The sequence below is a fragment of the Scyliorhinus canicula genome, chromosome 16, assembly GCF_902713615.1.
Source record: "Scyliorhinus canicula chromosome 16, sScyCan1.1, whole genome shotgun sequence".
Lineage (NCBI taxonomy): Eukaryota > Metazoa > Chordata > Chondrichthyes > Carcharhiniformes > Scyliorhinidae > Scyliorhinus > Scyliorhinus canicula.
In genome coordinates, this window is record NC_052161.1 from 111,263,382 (window position 1) to 111,279,057 (window position 15,676).

At 46.3% G+C, this 15,676-nt stretch overlaps 1 protein-coding gene across 6 annotated transcripts in view; it reads left to right on the forward strand.

Annotated features, from left to right (window-relative positions):
* LOC119979404 (rho guanine nucleotide exchange factor 10-like protein) overlaps window positions 1-15,676 on the forward strand; it is a 191,867-nt gene that overhangs the window by 163,982 nt on the left and 12,209 nt on the right. For all 6 annotated transcript variants that reach the window (XM_038821575.1, XM_038821574.1, XM_038821576.1 and 3 more), the window contains 2 exons: window positions 6,803-6,957; window positions 9,094-9,236. In XM_038821575.1, the coding sequence (XP_038677503.1) occupies window positions 6,803-6,957; window positions 9,094-9,236 (298 nt within the window). The remainder of the gene's footprint in view (window positions 1-6,802; window positions 6,958-9,093; window positions 9,237-15,676) is intronic.

Sequence of the window (15,676 nt, forward strand, 5' to 3'; positions counted from 1 at the left end):
TTTTATTAGCTATTACTTAGTGAAGTGTGCGAACCATTTGAAGTAGTACAAAATAAACCAGTTTTGTTCTTTGTCAACACTCCGACTTTTAGCCATCTTGGAGAACTATACAAGGAACATCACACACTCCTGAAGTGGAATTGGACCCAGAACCTTCCAATGCAGATGTGAAAGTGCTGCCATCTCAGCCAAGCCTACGAGGGGCAGTTCTCTCAAGATTTTGAAAAGTTTTATTTTGCCAGGCTCTTGTAGGAGAACTATGGCAAAGAATTAGGTCCTTTTTGTTTTCTGTGAACAGGTTGAGCAGTCACTCACTGGTATAGGCCATGGTGGTACAGATTATTACTATTTTTTGAATACAAGAAAAAAAAAATGCATTTATATAGTACCTTTCACAGCCACTGGACTTCCCAAAAGTGCTTTACTGCCAGTGAAATACTTTGTGAAGTGTAGTCACTTGTTGCAAGTTGGCAATGCAGCTGCCAATTTGTGCGCAGGAAGCTCACACAGACAGCAATGTAATAATGCCCAGTTAATCTGCTTTAGTGATCCAGAGATGAATATTGGCCAGGACACTGGGGTTAATTCCCCTCATCTTCAAAACAGTGCCGTAAATGTTGAACATCCATCCATGCAAGCAGGTGGGAGCCTCCGCGACTTAATATAAGATGGCACCTCTGACAGTGTGGGACACTCGGTGCTTCACTGGAGGGCCAGCCGGCTTTAATTTTTTTTTGTGCTCGTGTCTCTGGAGTGGGACTTGCCTGTGAGTCATGGGGTCAAGAGTTCAACCCACTGACCCACAGCTGGCTCGTACCACCTCCTCAATCAGATTGAGGACAATCGACTTAAGTGTGTGGACAAATAAAGGCACAAGTATTTGATTGATTCTTCAGGGTTGCTAATGTTTAACATGACCCACCCTGCAATCTAAATTAGGTGCATTTCATAACACGGGGAGCTTGTGGTTCTATAAAGTTTGAGGTCACCGCGGGGGGGGGGGGGGGGGGAAGCTGTAAAATGTCATGGTCTTGCCTTGAGATTCTACTCTGCAATGTTTGTGATAATGAGAAATTTCTCTGCTCTATTAACCAAATGTTTCTTTTGAATGGTTCAAAAGTAGTGCTGGAGGCACTCTGCTGGTCTGGCAACATTTATAGAGAGCAAAACGGAGTTAATATCTCAAGTCCAATATGAGCCATCTTCAGAAGGTGCTGTCAGACCTGCTGACTATTTCGAGCACTTCCCAGTTTTAATTTGGATTTCCAGCATCCGTACAGCGTTTTGAACAGTTTGATCCCATTCTTTTGAAAAAAGCAAGCAGAAGAATTTCATCAGAGACTTGTTATTAAGCTTGCATGACACAATTTTAAAGCTACTGCTTTTGGGACTTCCCTGATCTGCTTAGTTTATCCTGCCTCTGCTTTACCCATGTTAAATGCACTCATTGTTATCTAATCCTGTTATTTCTGTTTGTGTTTCTTTCTTGATGATCCCGCTTCCACTTTTTGAATACCGTTTCTGTTTGTGCAGAAGCGTTGATACAAAAGAAACAAAATGTAAGCAATAGATGGGCAATCTCGCCAAGGCGACAGCGATCGATGTGGGAAATGAGGGGCGCCATCACTCTGTTGCCATATGGAAGCCTTTTGTACAAGGTTGAACAAAATTGTTCGGCGAGTTGGGAAGTAGCTTTATCATCACTTGTCAATCAACTGGGACTATTTAATGCTGGTGATGGGCAAGAGTTTCAGTTACCAGCTAACATGATCAGCACAGAATTCATGGAAAGGGAAGGTGAAATATTTGTGTAATTTCAGTAGCAGAGTGGCTCCAGCAACCACCGACGATTGGTGACAGCCGCGTGTGCCAACTGCACTGCAGGGCTTCACCATAGGCGCTTCAGACAGCACCTTCCAAACCCGTGACCTCTACCACCTAGAAGGACAAGGGCAGCAAACACATGGGGATGCCAGCACCTGCAAGTTCCCTCCCAAGTCACTCAACATCCTGACTTGGGAGCATATCGCCGTCCCTTCACTGTCGCTGGGTCAAAATCCTGGAACTCCCTCTCTAACAGCTTGGTGGGTGTACCTGCACCACATGGACTGCAGCGGTTCAAGAAGGCAGCTGACCACCACCTCCTCGAGGGCAATTAGGGATGGGAAATAAATGCTGGACTAGTTAACGACACCCACATCCCACAAATTAATAAATACATTTTTAAAAAAAAAGATGCTAGTCTCATGAGCTGAGGAAACGGTTGCCATTCTGGTCAACCCTCCTCCTGGCCCATCCCAAATCAACATGTTAACTGGGGTTTGGGAAGTTAATTGGCTCCTCTGTCATCTTGAACGGTGATGGTGTCTGGTGCGGAACATTTCCAGACCGAGGAGACTAAAAACAATTTTCTTTACCAAAAACCCCTCCAAATCTTCCAAAAAAGCCCCAAACCCAAGATAGCGAGGGTCGTAAGCTGAACTGTCTCCCTTGTAAAGCATCCGACCGTGCTTAACCCTTTCCACAAGACAACAGTTTAGAAGCTCTCTGTTGACATTTTGTTGTACTGGGACTGATATACAGAAACCTGTTGGAAGGTCTTCGATTCGATTCCTAAATTTGTGTGCTGAGTTAGTGACCTCAGTCAGGGCAACAGTTTTGCTACGAGAGTAGTGTATCCCCGGAGTAGCAGTGGAGAAGAAGGAAAACAACCAGGCTCTTGTTGCTCCTCCTGAAAACTGACAGTTGGGTGAGAAAATACAATGAAGTACCAGAGGTAATGGCACTCTATCGAGCTGGACAGCAGCAAGACCCTTGAGCTTTCTGAAGGGAAGATGTGAAAGCATGGAAAGTATGTACCTGAGTTGATCTTCCTACGACACTTGTACAGTATATTTATTAGCACACAACTTCCCAGATGTTTTCTATATGCGCAGTATAGGGAAACTTGCAGATTGGAAACCTAAAAGCAGCAAAATGGAAGTGTAGGCGAAGGTTCATTGACTAAATCCCATTCATTGCAAACAGTCATTGCCATTGAGAGCAAATCATTATGTGTACATGTACACATGAGAATATCTCTGACATGTTTCTTAGCAATGTAACGAGGGTGCGACAATACAAGTCGATCTTTCAAGAAGAGAAACCACTTGACTGGATGTAATTCCAATTTGAGACAGAAGGGGTCAACCCAAGGTTTGTTCTCTATGATATTAGTGTTTTGGCATTTCCCTCCTGGAAACGTCTGAAATATTTCTGTAATCTAATACGAACAATTCTCCAATCTCCAATTTACAATTTGTTTTGGAAGTGTAGAAATTTAACTTTCTCCTGTGACTCGCTTGAAAAGTGCCCAGTCCACCTCTGATTACCCTGGAAAGTATCTCAAAAATCTCAGCAACAGGTGAAACTAGCTAATACTATGCAGTAACAACAAAGTGGTATTTGCCACGAAGCAGATACTACTGCCGAGCCAAAAAGACATTCTGTCTATCTCACAAATGAGTAACTTGGTACACTGATTTCAGTGTGTGGGTGGAACATGCCAACGACTGAACGATCATATCAAACAGCATGCCACTTCTGTTTGCAACGGGCAAGATACAGGCTGTACGCAAACAGCCCATGCTTGCAAAACTCAAGTGCCCAAAATCCGAATGTGATTCTGCGATAGGACAACACTTACTAAGTGCTTCAGAATTACACTGACAACCAATTTAAATTCAGTTGAGCTCGCAGTGTGGTGCTTTGGGTACTGGAAGCTGCATTTATTAATACACAGGGCTCTGTTCTTTGCAAACGTGTACACATAGTGTGCCTGTTTCACTAAACAAAATAAGTGACGGCCATTCGTTGGTTCATTCCTCAGGGCAATGTCTTGGCCAATGAGAGCCATGCTGCCTGCTTTAAATTTTAACAATGCTTGGCAGTCCACTGTCAGTCACCATTAGGTGGTGCATTCTCCATAGCAACACTTCTACCAATCAGCACTCATCTCGCACAGTATAAATTTGTTGATTTCCCTTGCATTGAATTCTTGTGAATGTCCTGATGAGTGCAGGACAAATCTTTAACAAAAAAAGTATTTCTCTTCAATAATATTTAACATTATTATGGTGTACATGGACTTTCAAAATTAGTTTGCAAAGTGAGACACATTACCAGCAAAGTTAAAGCCCGTGGGTTAAAAACATGGGTGCAATTTAACGGAAATTGAGTCCCGTGTCAGATTTGTTTAGCTGGGCGTTTCCCAGTGTTGGCAGCGCAGAGAACCACTCCGGTATTAAACGGGACTGTGCTACATTTATGGGCCTGGCTGTTGAACTCCCTGTCGAGGCTGCACTTAGTCCCAGTCCCTGCACTAACAAGCTCCCCTCACCATTACAGGAAGAGATCGTGCACCCCGATCTCGAGACGCTTCACCACAGCCTCCGGACCCTCAGCGTCCCAACTCGCCAATAAGGGGGTCATTAGCATTGCTGCCTCACGGCGCCGAGATCCCAGGTTCGATCCCGGCTCTAGGTCACTGTCTGTGTGGAGTTTGCACATTCTCCCCATGTTTGCGTGGGTTTCGCCCCCACATCCCAAAGATGTGCAGGGTAGGTGGATTGGCCACGCTAAATTGCCCCGTAATTGGAAAAAATGAATTGGGTACACTAAATTTAAAAAAAAAAAATTTTTTTTAATTTTAAATAATAAAAAAATAAGGGGGTCATTGAGCCACCTCAAGGGCAGGGCACTGCCAGGCCCAAACCCCAGTAGGGGTGAGATGCCACCTGGGCACTGCAGAATGACATCTTGGCAGTACCCCTGACAGGTGCCCAGGTGACAAGAGGGTGCCAGGGTACCACCCTGCCCACACCTGACCACCCAGGGCCCCTGATCGCTTGGGAGCTCCCTCCAAGTGCTGGTTAGCATGGTCAACGTTTGTAGAAACTAGTGCTGAATGGTGCCCGCTCGGGTATCCGAGGCTATTTCATCCCAGACACTGTGTAGATCCGGCGTAAACGTATATTCAAGTGACATTAACTGCTCACTTGAATATGCAAAACTGGAACCACTGAGATATTAAACCAATGTCCCATCTGACTAACTTGGGTGGATTTAAAAAATCAAAAAAATTCCATGGCACTATTTTGAAGACGAGCAGAGGCCAATTTTTATTTCTTCAGTCAACACCACAAAGACAGATTTTCTGGTCATTATCGTGTTGTTACCTGTGGGCGGTTGCTGTGCTCAAATTGGCTGCTGCATTTCCCACAATTAGAACAGTGGCGACATTTCAAAGACTTCATTGGCTGCAATTTGCTTTGAAATATCAGGTGGTTGTTAAAGGTGCTGTATAAATGCAAGTCTTTCTCTATTCTGTTGATGGGGATGGACAGCATCTGGGGTTTATCAGTAGTGGCAAAAGGAGTAGTGGATGTAGGTTCAATCGTGCCTTTCAAAAGAGAATGGGCACATATCTGAGCTCGCACAGACTTGACGGGCCAGATGTGAAGATGTGGCAGTCAAAAAGAAAAACAAATTGCTGGAATCGCAGAGGAGGATGGAAAGAAATTGGAGCATTTCACTGGCCAAGTTTAAACCGAAGAAAAAGTTCATTACCTCAAATTGTTGTGCTTTTTCTTTTTTTTTTCAACTTCAGATTGCTCACATCCCCTCCCTAACAGCACAGTGGATGTACCTAGAGCGGTTCAAGAAGGCGGCTCACCACCACCTTCTCGGGGGCACGCTCAGGTGGGCAACAAATGCTGGCCTCGTCAAGAGAAGCCCATGTCCTGGGAAAGAATACATTTCAAAGAAATTTAGAATTTCTGTTTCTTGCTATTGCCTGGCAATCCTTCTTTGCAGGGTGTGTTTGGCCCCTGGTATAGTCTATCCACTGACCTAGCCTTTTTGGTGCACACATTTATGCGCAAGCATATCTTGTTTCTTGGTAGCCAATTTTTGCATCCAATCTACTCCCCATTGCTGTTTATTTTGGGGTTGCATTCATTCCTGCTTGTGTGTGTGATGGAGCAGGTATGTATATTTTAATGTCAACCTCTGATGTGGTAATTAGACCCAAGTGCACAGTAGCTGCTGTATGTCGACATGCTTCATTGGAAGCAAATTCATCGGCAAAACGGACATTTCTACTTCTTAGTCTGGTGTTTTTGTCAATGGGAACTGCAAACAAGAAATGTACATCTTAATGTTATTTACTGAGAATACAGTCATCTGTCAAACAGTCCTTCATGAATGAAGGACGTGCATTAATCTATAACGAGTTTCCTGCCGCGAAAGAAGCAAAGAAAGATTCAGGGTTTAATTAGATCTGTCGGAGCATGTAGCAAATATGTTTTTTTTTTATTATTGGTTTAAAGATTTTCCTTCCTCGCTGTATGGCTCTTGTGAAAGCATGACTACTTTACTGGAGTACAGTTCCATGGGCAGCAGTTGCCTGCTTCTGCGCTATCTAAATGGTGGATGGTCATTATTTATTACTTGTCTCTCATTATCCTGTTTTTATGTTTTGACCTTTCACTATAAATCTTTGTTCGTTCGTATCAATGGGTGCTTGAGCGGCCTTGACCCTTGCCACTATCCACAGAACTCTCTGTCGGTGAATCCCGTGTTGTTAACCATTTTGGTGCTGAATCAGCGGAGAAGCTATCATGTTTAAATGTTTCAGTGTGATGGAAGGAGGGGGAAAATTATCAACCGTTCCAGGATCTGGAGCAAGGAAAAAACATGACTTTGTTGTCTAATTTTGAGTTAACCACAAGCTAAACCCACACCAACTCCTCTTTCATTTCAGTGTGGTGGGATATGCGAGTGTTGACATGGCAACCCAGTGTTTGTTTATATTTAAAAGCCCCGGAGAGGTGCCTGTCGTGTGCCTCAAGTATCTGCTGAACGTCTTGTTTTCTGGCCTTCAGGATGGGACCGTCGCAATATATACCAGGACAAATGGTAAGAGAATGGTTTTCCTACCTCTGCCCGACCCTGACTTCCTGCTGTGAAATATGACACAAGCTTTCTCCTGGTTACTGGTGCAACTTGGTGGAGTATTTTATTGGGATTGTGCCAGATATCATTGAACAGGAATTAGTCTTTTTCACCAGGTTCCCCAACCCACACAGGAACCGTACTGTAGGCTTTCAATCCCGTCTCCCTCGTCATTTGGGGCTGTCTGATGTCCCAACCATGAATGAAAATGAAATTTGACCAAGATCAGATTTCTGCCTCTTCAGCTTTCTGGTTTATTTTTTCAAATACTTGCTCGTTAGCTGGAAGTTGAGGCCTCAATAAGAATAAACGGAGGGCGCAAATCAACTAAATGGGGACAATGTCCATAGCGAGCATGTTTAGCCGCATGTTTCCCAGCACTTGCAACGCCAAGAACCACATGGCTATAAAACGGCACTTGTGTTAATTAAGGAGCCTCACAGGGAATACGTGTCTGAGGTCGCACATAGCCTCGTTTTCTACACCGAGGAGGTTTGTTGGCCAGAACTCCTCAGCATAGCGAGAGGTGGGGGTACCATTTTCAAATGGCATCCCAATTTCTTGAGGCCCCCAAAGTAAAGCCCCAGCACACTATGGGAGAATCTCTGGCCCCACACGCTGGGGACACCCCCAGCCCGAATGCCAGCACACAATGCCAGCTTGTCACCCTGGCAGTGCCCCTGTCAGCTAGCAGAGCCACCAAGGCACTATGGCAGTGCCAGGATGGCACCCAGGTGGCACTGCCAGGTTGCAAGGCTGGCATTGGCACCAGCTGTACCAGGATACTACACTGTCCAAAGGGCATGCACTTGTGGGGAAGAACCCCACGATTGCCATTTTGTCTGCTCCATGTCTGTAATGAATGGTACCTGCTCGATATCTCGAAGGCGAAGGGGATAGATCCCAACGCCTTGGGAACTGCATAATAGTGAGGCTATCTGTCTCACTCTAATATGCAGGTTTGCTAAAAGGTGATCCTGCCCACATTGGGCGGGATTTAGATTGCAACGTCTCGCGAGATCGCGTTAGATCTCGCAAGGTATTGGGTGGCCGGGTAGATCTCAGGAGCGAAGTCTCCCGCCTTTTATTGGCCACGCTTTTCGGGCGCCGCATGGCCATCTGATTGCTCCCAGAGTCTCTGCTAGCCTGACATGGAACATTTCTCTGGAGCAAAGGTAAACACAGCCCCACTGCCAAGCGTCTCATCAGGGTCTGTATTGGAAGACGAGTGGTCACTGTGGTTGCCTGCGATGACCATGGTGTTTACATTTTCAAACCAGTTTTCACTTTTTGGAATACTGGGGGCAATTCTCTGAGCCCCCCGCTGGGCCGGGGAATCGCCGCAACCGGCCCTGACGCCGGCACGCGATTCTCCGAAGTGCAGAGAATCGGCGCCATTTGCGCCGGCGCGTTTGACATGGCGCCGGCCACAGGCCGCTGGAATCGGAGGGGCCGCTGATTCTCTGGCCCAGATGGGCCGAGCGGGCCGCGCCAATCCAACAGTCCCGCCGGCGCCATTCACCCCTGGTCGCTGCCGGCGAGAACGGCTGGGGGGGCGGCCTGTGGAGGGGGGGGGCTACTTCACCGGGAGGGGTCCTCCGATGGGGTCTGGCCCCTGATCGGGGCCCACCAATCGGCAGGCCGGCCTCTTCTCCCCCCCCCCCCCCCCCCCCAACCCCAACCAGGCCTACTTTCTGGCACGGCCGGCACCTGAACACCGACTCCATCTTGAGCTGGGGCCGGCGCACTAAAGAAGTCTCCCGCATATGCGCAGGATGGCATGGCCCAACTGCACATGCGTGGGTTGACGCTGCGCCCATTTGGCGCCGTGAAAGGAGGCTGGAGCGGCGTGAACCGCTCAAGCAATGTGCTGGCCCCCTGTTGGGCCAGAATCGTACGTAACCGGGCCCAGTTCGTGCCATCGTGAAACGTGATGGCGTTCAAGACTGCGCGGACTCTTGGGCCCAATATTGGAGAATCGCCCCCACTTTTCTTTTTATTTGCGAAGTGATACCTAATTATGTCAGAGCTTGACTGTGTCCAGTGAATCTCGTTTTGCTCGGATTCTTCCAACATTTTTCTTGCCCTTAATTTTTCCAGAGGGAAAGTGGGACTGGGATACACCCCGATTGGTAAACATTGGGTCAGCTGCAATCCGATCTCTCCTGGCGGTGGATGACACGGTGTGGGCCAGCTGTCGGAATCGGGTCACGTTGATCACCATCTCTTGCTTCACTACACGGGTATGATCTCTTAGTGTTACTACCAGCTAGTCGGCCTCCTTCCTCTTGAACATTCTCAGCAGCCTTTGTTCGAGTTAATGAGATGTGGATCACCTCCTTTTTGCTCTAGCTATTTGATCTCAAGTCTAATGCATTGAGGTACACTTCAAGAAAATTGGTCTCTTTTTATAAAACAAAGAATCCTCAAATTCATGTGTAAAATGTAAAGAAGCTTCAGTATTTCTTACCAGCTGGCAATGCCCAATCCTGATACCATGAACCTGGAGCCCCATATCACATAATACACTTCAGTAGCAAATAAAACCGATACAATCTGAACATGGTCTCGGGGTAAACATAAACATAGAACATACAGTGCAGAAGGAGGCCATTCGGCCCATCTAGTCTGCACCGACCCACTTAAACCCACACTTCCACCCTATCCCAGTAACCCCTCCTAACCTTTTTGTTTTGGTCACAATGGGCAATTTATCATGGTCAATCCATCTAACCTGCACATCTTTGGGTTGGAAACCTTCAGAGCTTGCTGTGAGGTAGTGAGCCATTTGTGTGTCATTCGGGGCTTATAATGGAGAAAATATAATCTAAATTCTTCATCTTCTTTACTGGAGCTCTGCCTGCTGTTTTTAATTAAGTTTTGGTCACCAGTTTATTGGCCGTGCTGATTTGTTTGTCAGGATGGGACATCCTGTGAAGTATGGGTCATGGAGGTGATACTTTGCACATTTCTACTATGCCTGTTGCTGGAATGAAAAATGGTTCAGTGAAAGGCAGATTTTCAACTTCCTCTCCTCCTTGGGATGTGAGCGCTGTTGGCGAGGGCAGCATCTAATTGCCCATCCCTAATTGCCCCTGAACAAGTGGTGGTGAGCCACCGATAGCAAGAGTGGCTTTCTGGTCTGTTTCAGAGAGCAGTTAAGAATCAACCACATTGCTGTGGGTGTCAAATCTCATGCTGGCTGGGCTGGGGTAAGGAGAGCAGATTTCCCTTTCAGGACATCAGTGAAGAAGATGATTTTTTTTTAAGATTTGGATTATGAAACTAATGAATCTAGAGTCATGGGCTTTAACAGCACACCCTTCGGCCCATCATGTCTGTGCTGGCCACCAGACACCTATATATTCTAATTGCATTTTCCAGTACTTGGTCCATAGCCTTGTACGCTATGGCATATCATTATACCCAGCATTTTATTCCAGATTTATTTATTAATTGAATTAAAATTTCCCCAGCTGCTGTGACAGGATTCGAACCTATGTTAGTCTGGGCCTCTAGATTCTGGCCCGCCCCTGCCGAAGGAACTTAAGTTTGTTGGGACTCATTCATAGAATCCCTATAGTGCAGAAGGAGGCCATTTGGCCCGTCGAATCTGTACCGACCCTCTGAAAGAGCATCCTACATAGGTCCAATTCCTCACCCTATTACCTTAACCACACCTAGGGGCAATTTAGTATAGCCAATCCACCTAACCTGCACATCTTTGGACTATGAGAGAAAGGCCACCATGCCGATAACCACAGTGGCGGCACGGATTTATACGTTCGTGCCTGCGATTTTCACTGAACTGTTTCTAGACTGACCATAAAGTGCATAAAAGCAGCTGATGGAATTTAAATTCATAGAACATAGAACAGTGCAGCACAGAACAGGCCCTTCGGCCCTCAATGTTGTGCCGAGCAATGATCACCCTACTTAAACCCACGTAACCCGTATACCCGTAACCCAACAATCCCCCCATTAACCTTACACTACGGGCGATTTAGCATGGCCAATCCACCTAACCCGCACATCTTTGGACTGTGGGAGGAAACCGGAGCACCCGGAGGAAACCCACGCACACACGGGGAGGACGTGCAGACTCCACACAGACAGTGACCCAGCCGGGAATCGAACCTGGGACCCTGGAGCTGTGAAGCATTGATGCTAACCACCATGCTACCGTGAGGCCCCTAATTCAATTAATAAAAAACTGGAATATAAAGCTGATCTCAATAATGGTGACCATGACGACCATCATTGGGGGAAAAAAAACATCTGGCTCACTAATGTCCTTTTTAAGGAAGGAAATCTGCCGTCCTTACCTGGCCTGGCCTACATGCGACTCCAGATCCACAGCGATGTGGTTGACTCTTAAATGGCCTCTGAGATAACCTAGCAAGCCACTCAGTTCGAGGGTGATTAGGGATGGGCAATAAATAAATTCCATGAAAGAATAAAAGAGAGAATGTAATATTAAAATTGCCAGGGCAGCACGGTGGCGCAGTGGGTTAGCCCTGTTGCCTTACGGCGCCGAGGTCCCAGGTTTGATCCCGGCTCTGGGTCACTGTCCGTGTGGAGTTTGCACATTCTCCCCGTGTTTGCGTGGGTTTCGCCCCCACAACCCAAAGATGTGCAAAGGTAGGTGGATTGAACACACTAAATTGCCCCTTAATTGAAAAAAAAATGAATTGGGTACACTAAATTTATTAAAAAAAAAAAAAAAAATTGCCAAATTTGTGTGGGAGAGATGATGTGATGGATTAAAGTAATGCACACTAACCCCTCCAGTCTGGAATGCTTGGGACCAAATCATTTCTGGATTTTGGAATTTTCAGGATTATGGATTAATATTAGAAAATACTGGAAGGCGCTGTTGATATAAATAAACACAAAACAGTAATAAAACATAATATAAAGTGATAATAAAGTTGTTTTACTTATCCAGTTACAGTATATTCATGTTTCTGTTCCCAGAGTACTGTACTAATATGATTCCAATGATGTTGAGGGTCTGCTCAAAAACCCCGCTTCCCATCACTAGATTTCCAGACTGGACAGGTTACAACACAATTAGGTTTAATAATAATCTTTATTAGGGTCACAGGTAGGCTTACATTAACACTGTAATGAAGTTACTGTGAAAAGCCCCTGGTCGCCAAAACCAGCACCTGTTCAGGTACATTGAGGGAGAATTCAGAGTGCCCAATCCACCTAACCTGCACATCTTTGAACTGTGGAAGGAAACCGGAGCACCTGGAGAAAACCCACGTAGACACTGAGAGAACGTGCAGACTCCGCACAGACAGTGTCCCAAGCTGGGAATCAAACATGGGTCCCCGGTGCTGTTATACTAAACGAGTCTGTAAATCATAGCAGGAGAGGAGACCAAACGAAGTAAGGACTTTAACAATCTTGGGATCTGAGCGGGAATGGGTTTGAAATTGATGGTGGCAACACATTTAAGGACTGGAGGGAAGCAGAAGAGCGTAAGATGATGCATCTTGGATCATGAGGAATATATTCTGAAGAACATTAACTGAAGTAATATCAATAGAATATAGAGTAGAAGCTGGGGGGAGAGGGGAGGTGTGAAGAGGGAGGAGACTTTTTAATTTGATCGATAGAGTACTAAAGTATCTGATGCCTGCAATCTGTCTCACTTTTGGCATGGAAATAAAAAGGTGCACATGCTACGTGTGGCTGTTCCCGACTGTCTAACCAGAAGCTTTTCATTCGTAGGCACTGTCCCTATCCACTGACTATATTTCCTGACAGTCAGTCAGCTTTGCACAGCTGGAGCCATAAAAAAATCTCCTTGACGATGGAGAACAATTTTAAAATGTATTTTTAAATGATATGATCTCTTAAGACTTCGGATAAAAACATTAAAAATTCATATTAGCTTTGAGAAGCTTGCGCCATTTGCATTACAAAGTGGGCAGGAGTGTGTGTGCGCTGCAGAAAATGATCTTTGATTAATTTCTGTGAGAATATTTTATGAAAGCCACATGAAGCAAAAAATGGATTTAGATGCTCCCACTAGCAGCAATAGAATTAACTAGCAGATGTTACTTTCTGCTCTAACACCAGAGTATTGCAGCAGCCGGCTTTGGCAAAGGACATGCTCTAATCTATTCAACCTTAAAGGGGCACTGTTGTCTGTCTTGGCAGACTTTGACATGCAACACGATTCTTGAGTCTTGAGAGTTTATCAACCCCAAATTTATCTAGAACTGGAATAATCCATTATTAGAAGCCTTGGCATTCTTGCCATATTGCACAATATCTTCCCTTTTCAGAATTGCCTCTTATTAATCTCCTGAACCAATCAACAAGAAGGATGTGGAGGTCTAGAACCATGGGGCAAGATTTTCCAGCCCGCCCTTGGCATGCTTTGGCTCGCCAGTCCTGCCGCAGGGAGGGTTGCCTTGGGCAGGGACGGAAGATCCCACTGCCGGGAATGGCTAGATAATCCCACCCATATACTCGGAATAATATTGCAGGCTATTTTGGACTGCAATGAGGAGGAACGTCTTCACTCTGAGCATGGTAAATCTGTGCTCCAGTCGGTGACTGTGCTCAAGTCTGAGATTGGCAGATTTCTACATGTTAAAAGCATCGATGGATATGAAGAGAGTGCAGGGAAACGGTGTTGAAGTAGATCAACCATGATCTCATTGAGTGGTGAAGCGGGTTCAAAGGGATGAATTACCTATTATGTTATTAATGCCTCAGTGGCCTTCCATGTGTAACTCTAATACTCTGGTGAAAATAAATTCCGCCTGCCCTTCTTCGTTACTTAATTTTTAATTTGTATTTACTGATGTATGATCTGTTTATCATGAAGTCACCAAACCTCTGCTAGTGAAACTTGTATACAGAGCTCAGAGTGGCACCATCTCTATTTATTCCTTATGGAGGTCTTCTGGTGAGTCCCTGTCTCTAAGTCAGAAGTTCCAGGTTCGAGTCCCAGCCCAGGACATGAGGCGCCCCTCCAGCGTTTAGCCTCTGACGGGTACAGTGTTTAGCACTGCTGCCTCACAGCGCGAGGAACCTGGGTCAAATTCCAACTTTGGGTGACTGTGTGGAATTTGCACATCTTCACCGTGTCTGTGTGTGTTTCCTCTGTGTGCTCCGGTTTCCCCCCAAAGTCCAAAGATGTGAAGGTTAGGTGGTCTGGCCGTGACAAATTGTCCCTTAGTGTCCAAGGTTTACGTGGGGTTACTGGGAGTGGGAATGGGTGGGGAGCTCTTTTGGAGGGTCGTTGTAGACTCGAACCGTATAGCCTCCTTCTCCACTATAGGGATTCTATGTCAGGCTTGCGACCTGTTCCAGGAAAAAGCTCGCTATGAGAGCAGATTAAAATCTGCCTTGTGCACCACGAGGTGTGGGAAAGACCAACAACAATTTATGTTTATCACCTTGCTCCTCTTGCCTACTGGGCCATGATGTGGAATTTTTTGCGGAATTGTGAGCATTAACCCGGGGCTCATTGCTACCTGGCCTAGCAAATTGCATTGAATGTCCCACTTTTCCAATGGCTGCTAACCAAACCCTTTCGATGTTAGAATTCCCACAATTGCCCAGAAAGGTTGTGCTAATATCCTGCGGCTTCATGTCTTGGCACAGGAAGCTCGTCATCTTTTCTCTACACAGACGGCTAATTAAACACAACACAAGTAGGCCCACACCACCTACTGTTCTGTAAAAGAGGACTTGCATTTAAAAAGTGGCTTTCACAATGTTAGAATGTCCAGAACTGGCTTGACAATCGGAAAAGGGCCTTTGAAATGCTCGACAATGTGGGTGGAATTTAACACAAAAATTTCAGAGTTCATTTGTGCCGGTTTTTGTAGGAACGTTCCCGCCAGATCTGCCCGTGAGTTCCTCACCACTATCGAACAACACTTTTGGGTCCTGGGTAGTTTCTCATCCGTTTAGCCCATGCTTAGAATTTTGTTTCAGTACTGGGGAGCTGGACTCTGAGGTTGGACTGTGAATTTGAAAGGGTGCCCGATCTCTAAGTGAGCTTGCCTACCCTCCCACCCCCCCTCCCCACCCCGCCATCCATAGGCAATAACGTCACCAAACCCCCCCCCCAAGTGAGGCCACCCCACTTACCAGCCCTGACCCTTGGCACTAGCCCGTAGGCACCCTTGCACTGGCATCCTGGCAGTGCTCCTGCTAGCTTGGCAGTACCACCCAGACACCTTGGCAGTGCCAAGGTGGCAGTGCCAAGTTACCAGCTGGGCAATGCCAAGTTGCCCGCGTTCCAAGGGGGAAGGCCAAGAAGCCATCCTTCACTACCCCTGGGCATCCAGGGGCCTCTGATGGCCTGGCAGACTCCCCTGGGTGCTGTTCTGCCTGGTCTACATTGTAGACCAGCCGGGCCGGCTGTAGTGTCCCTGGGGAGGCTGGTAGTTCCCGGGATATCGAGAGATCTCGGGTCAACCTGCCTGCATATTGGACCCGTGGCGGAGGAACCGGAAGATCTCACATAAAGTGTATCTAAATTTCTAAAAGTCTTTGATAAGGTACCACACGTTGACCAATGGGATAAGATCTAACATGTGGAGCCAGGGAACGAAGAGCAGAGTGGGTAGTTGACAGATTGAAACACAAAGTGAGGAGTGGTAAATGGTAGCTATTGAGAGACGTAGAAGGTGGGAGCTGAATTCCA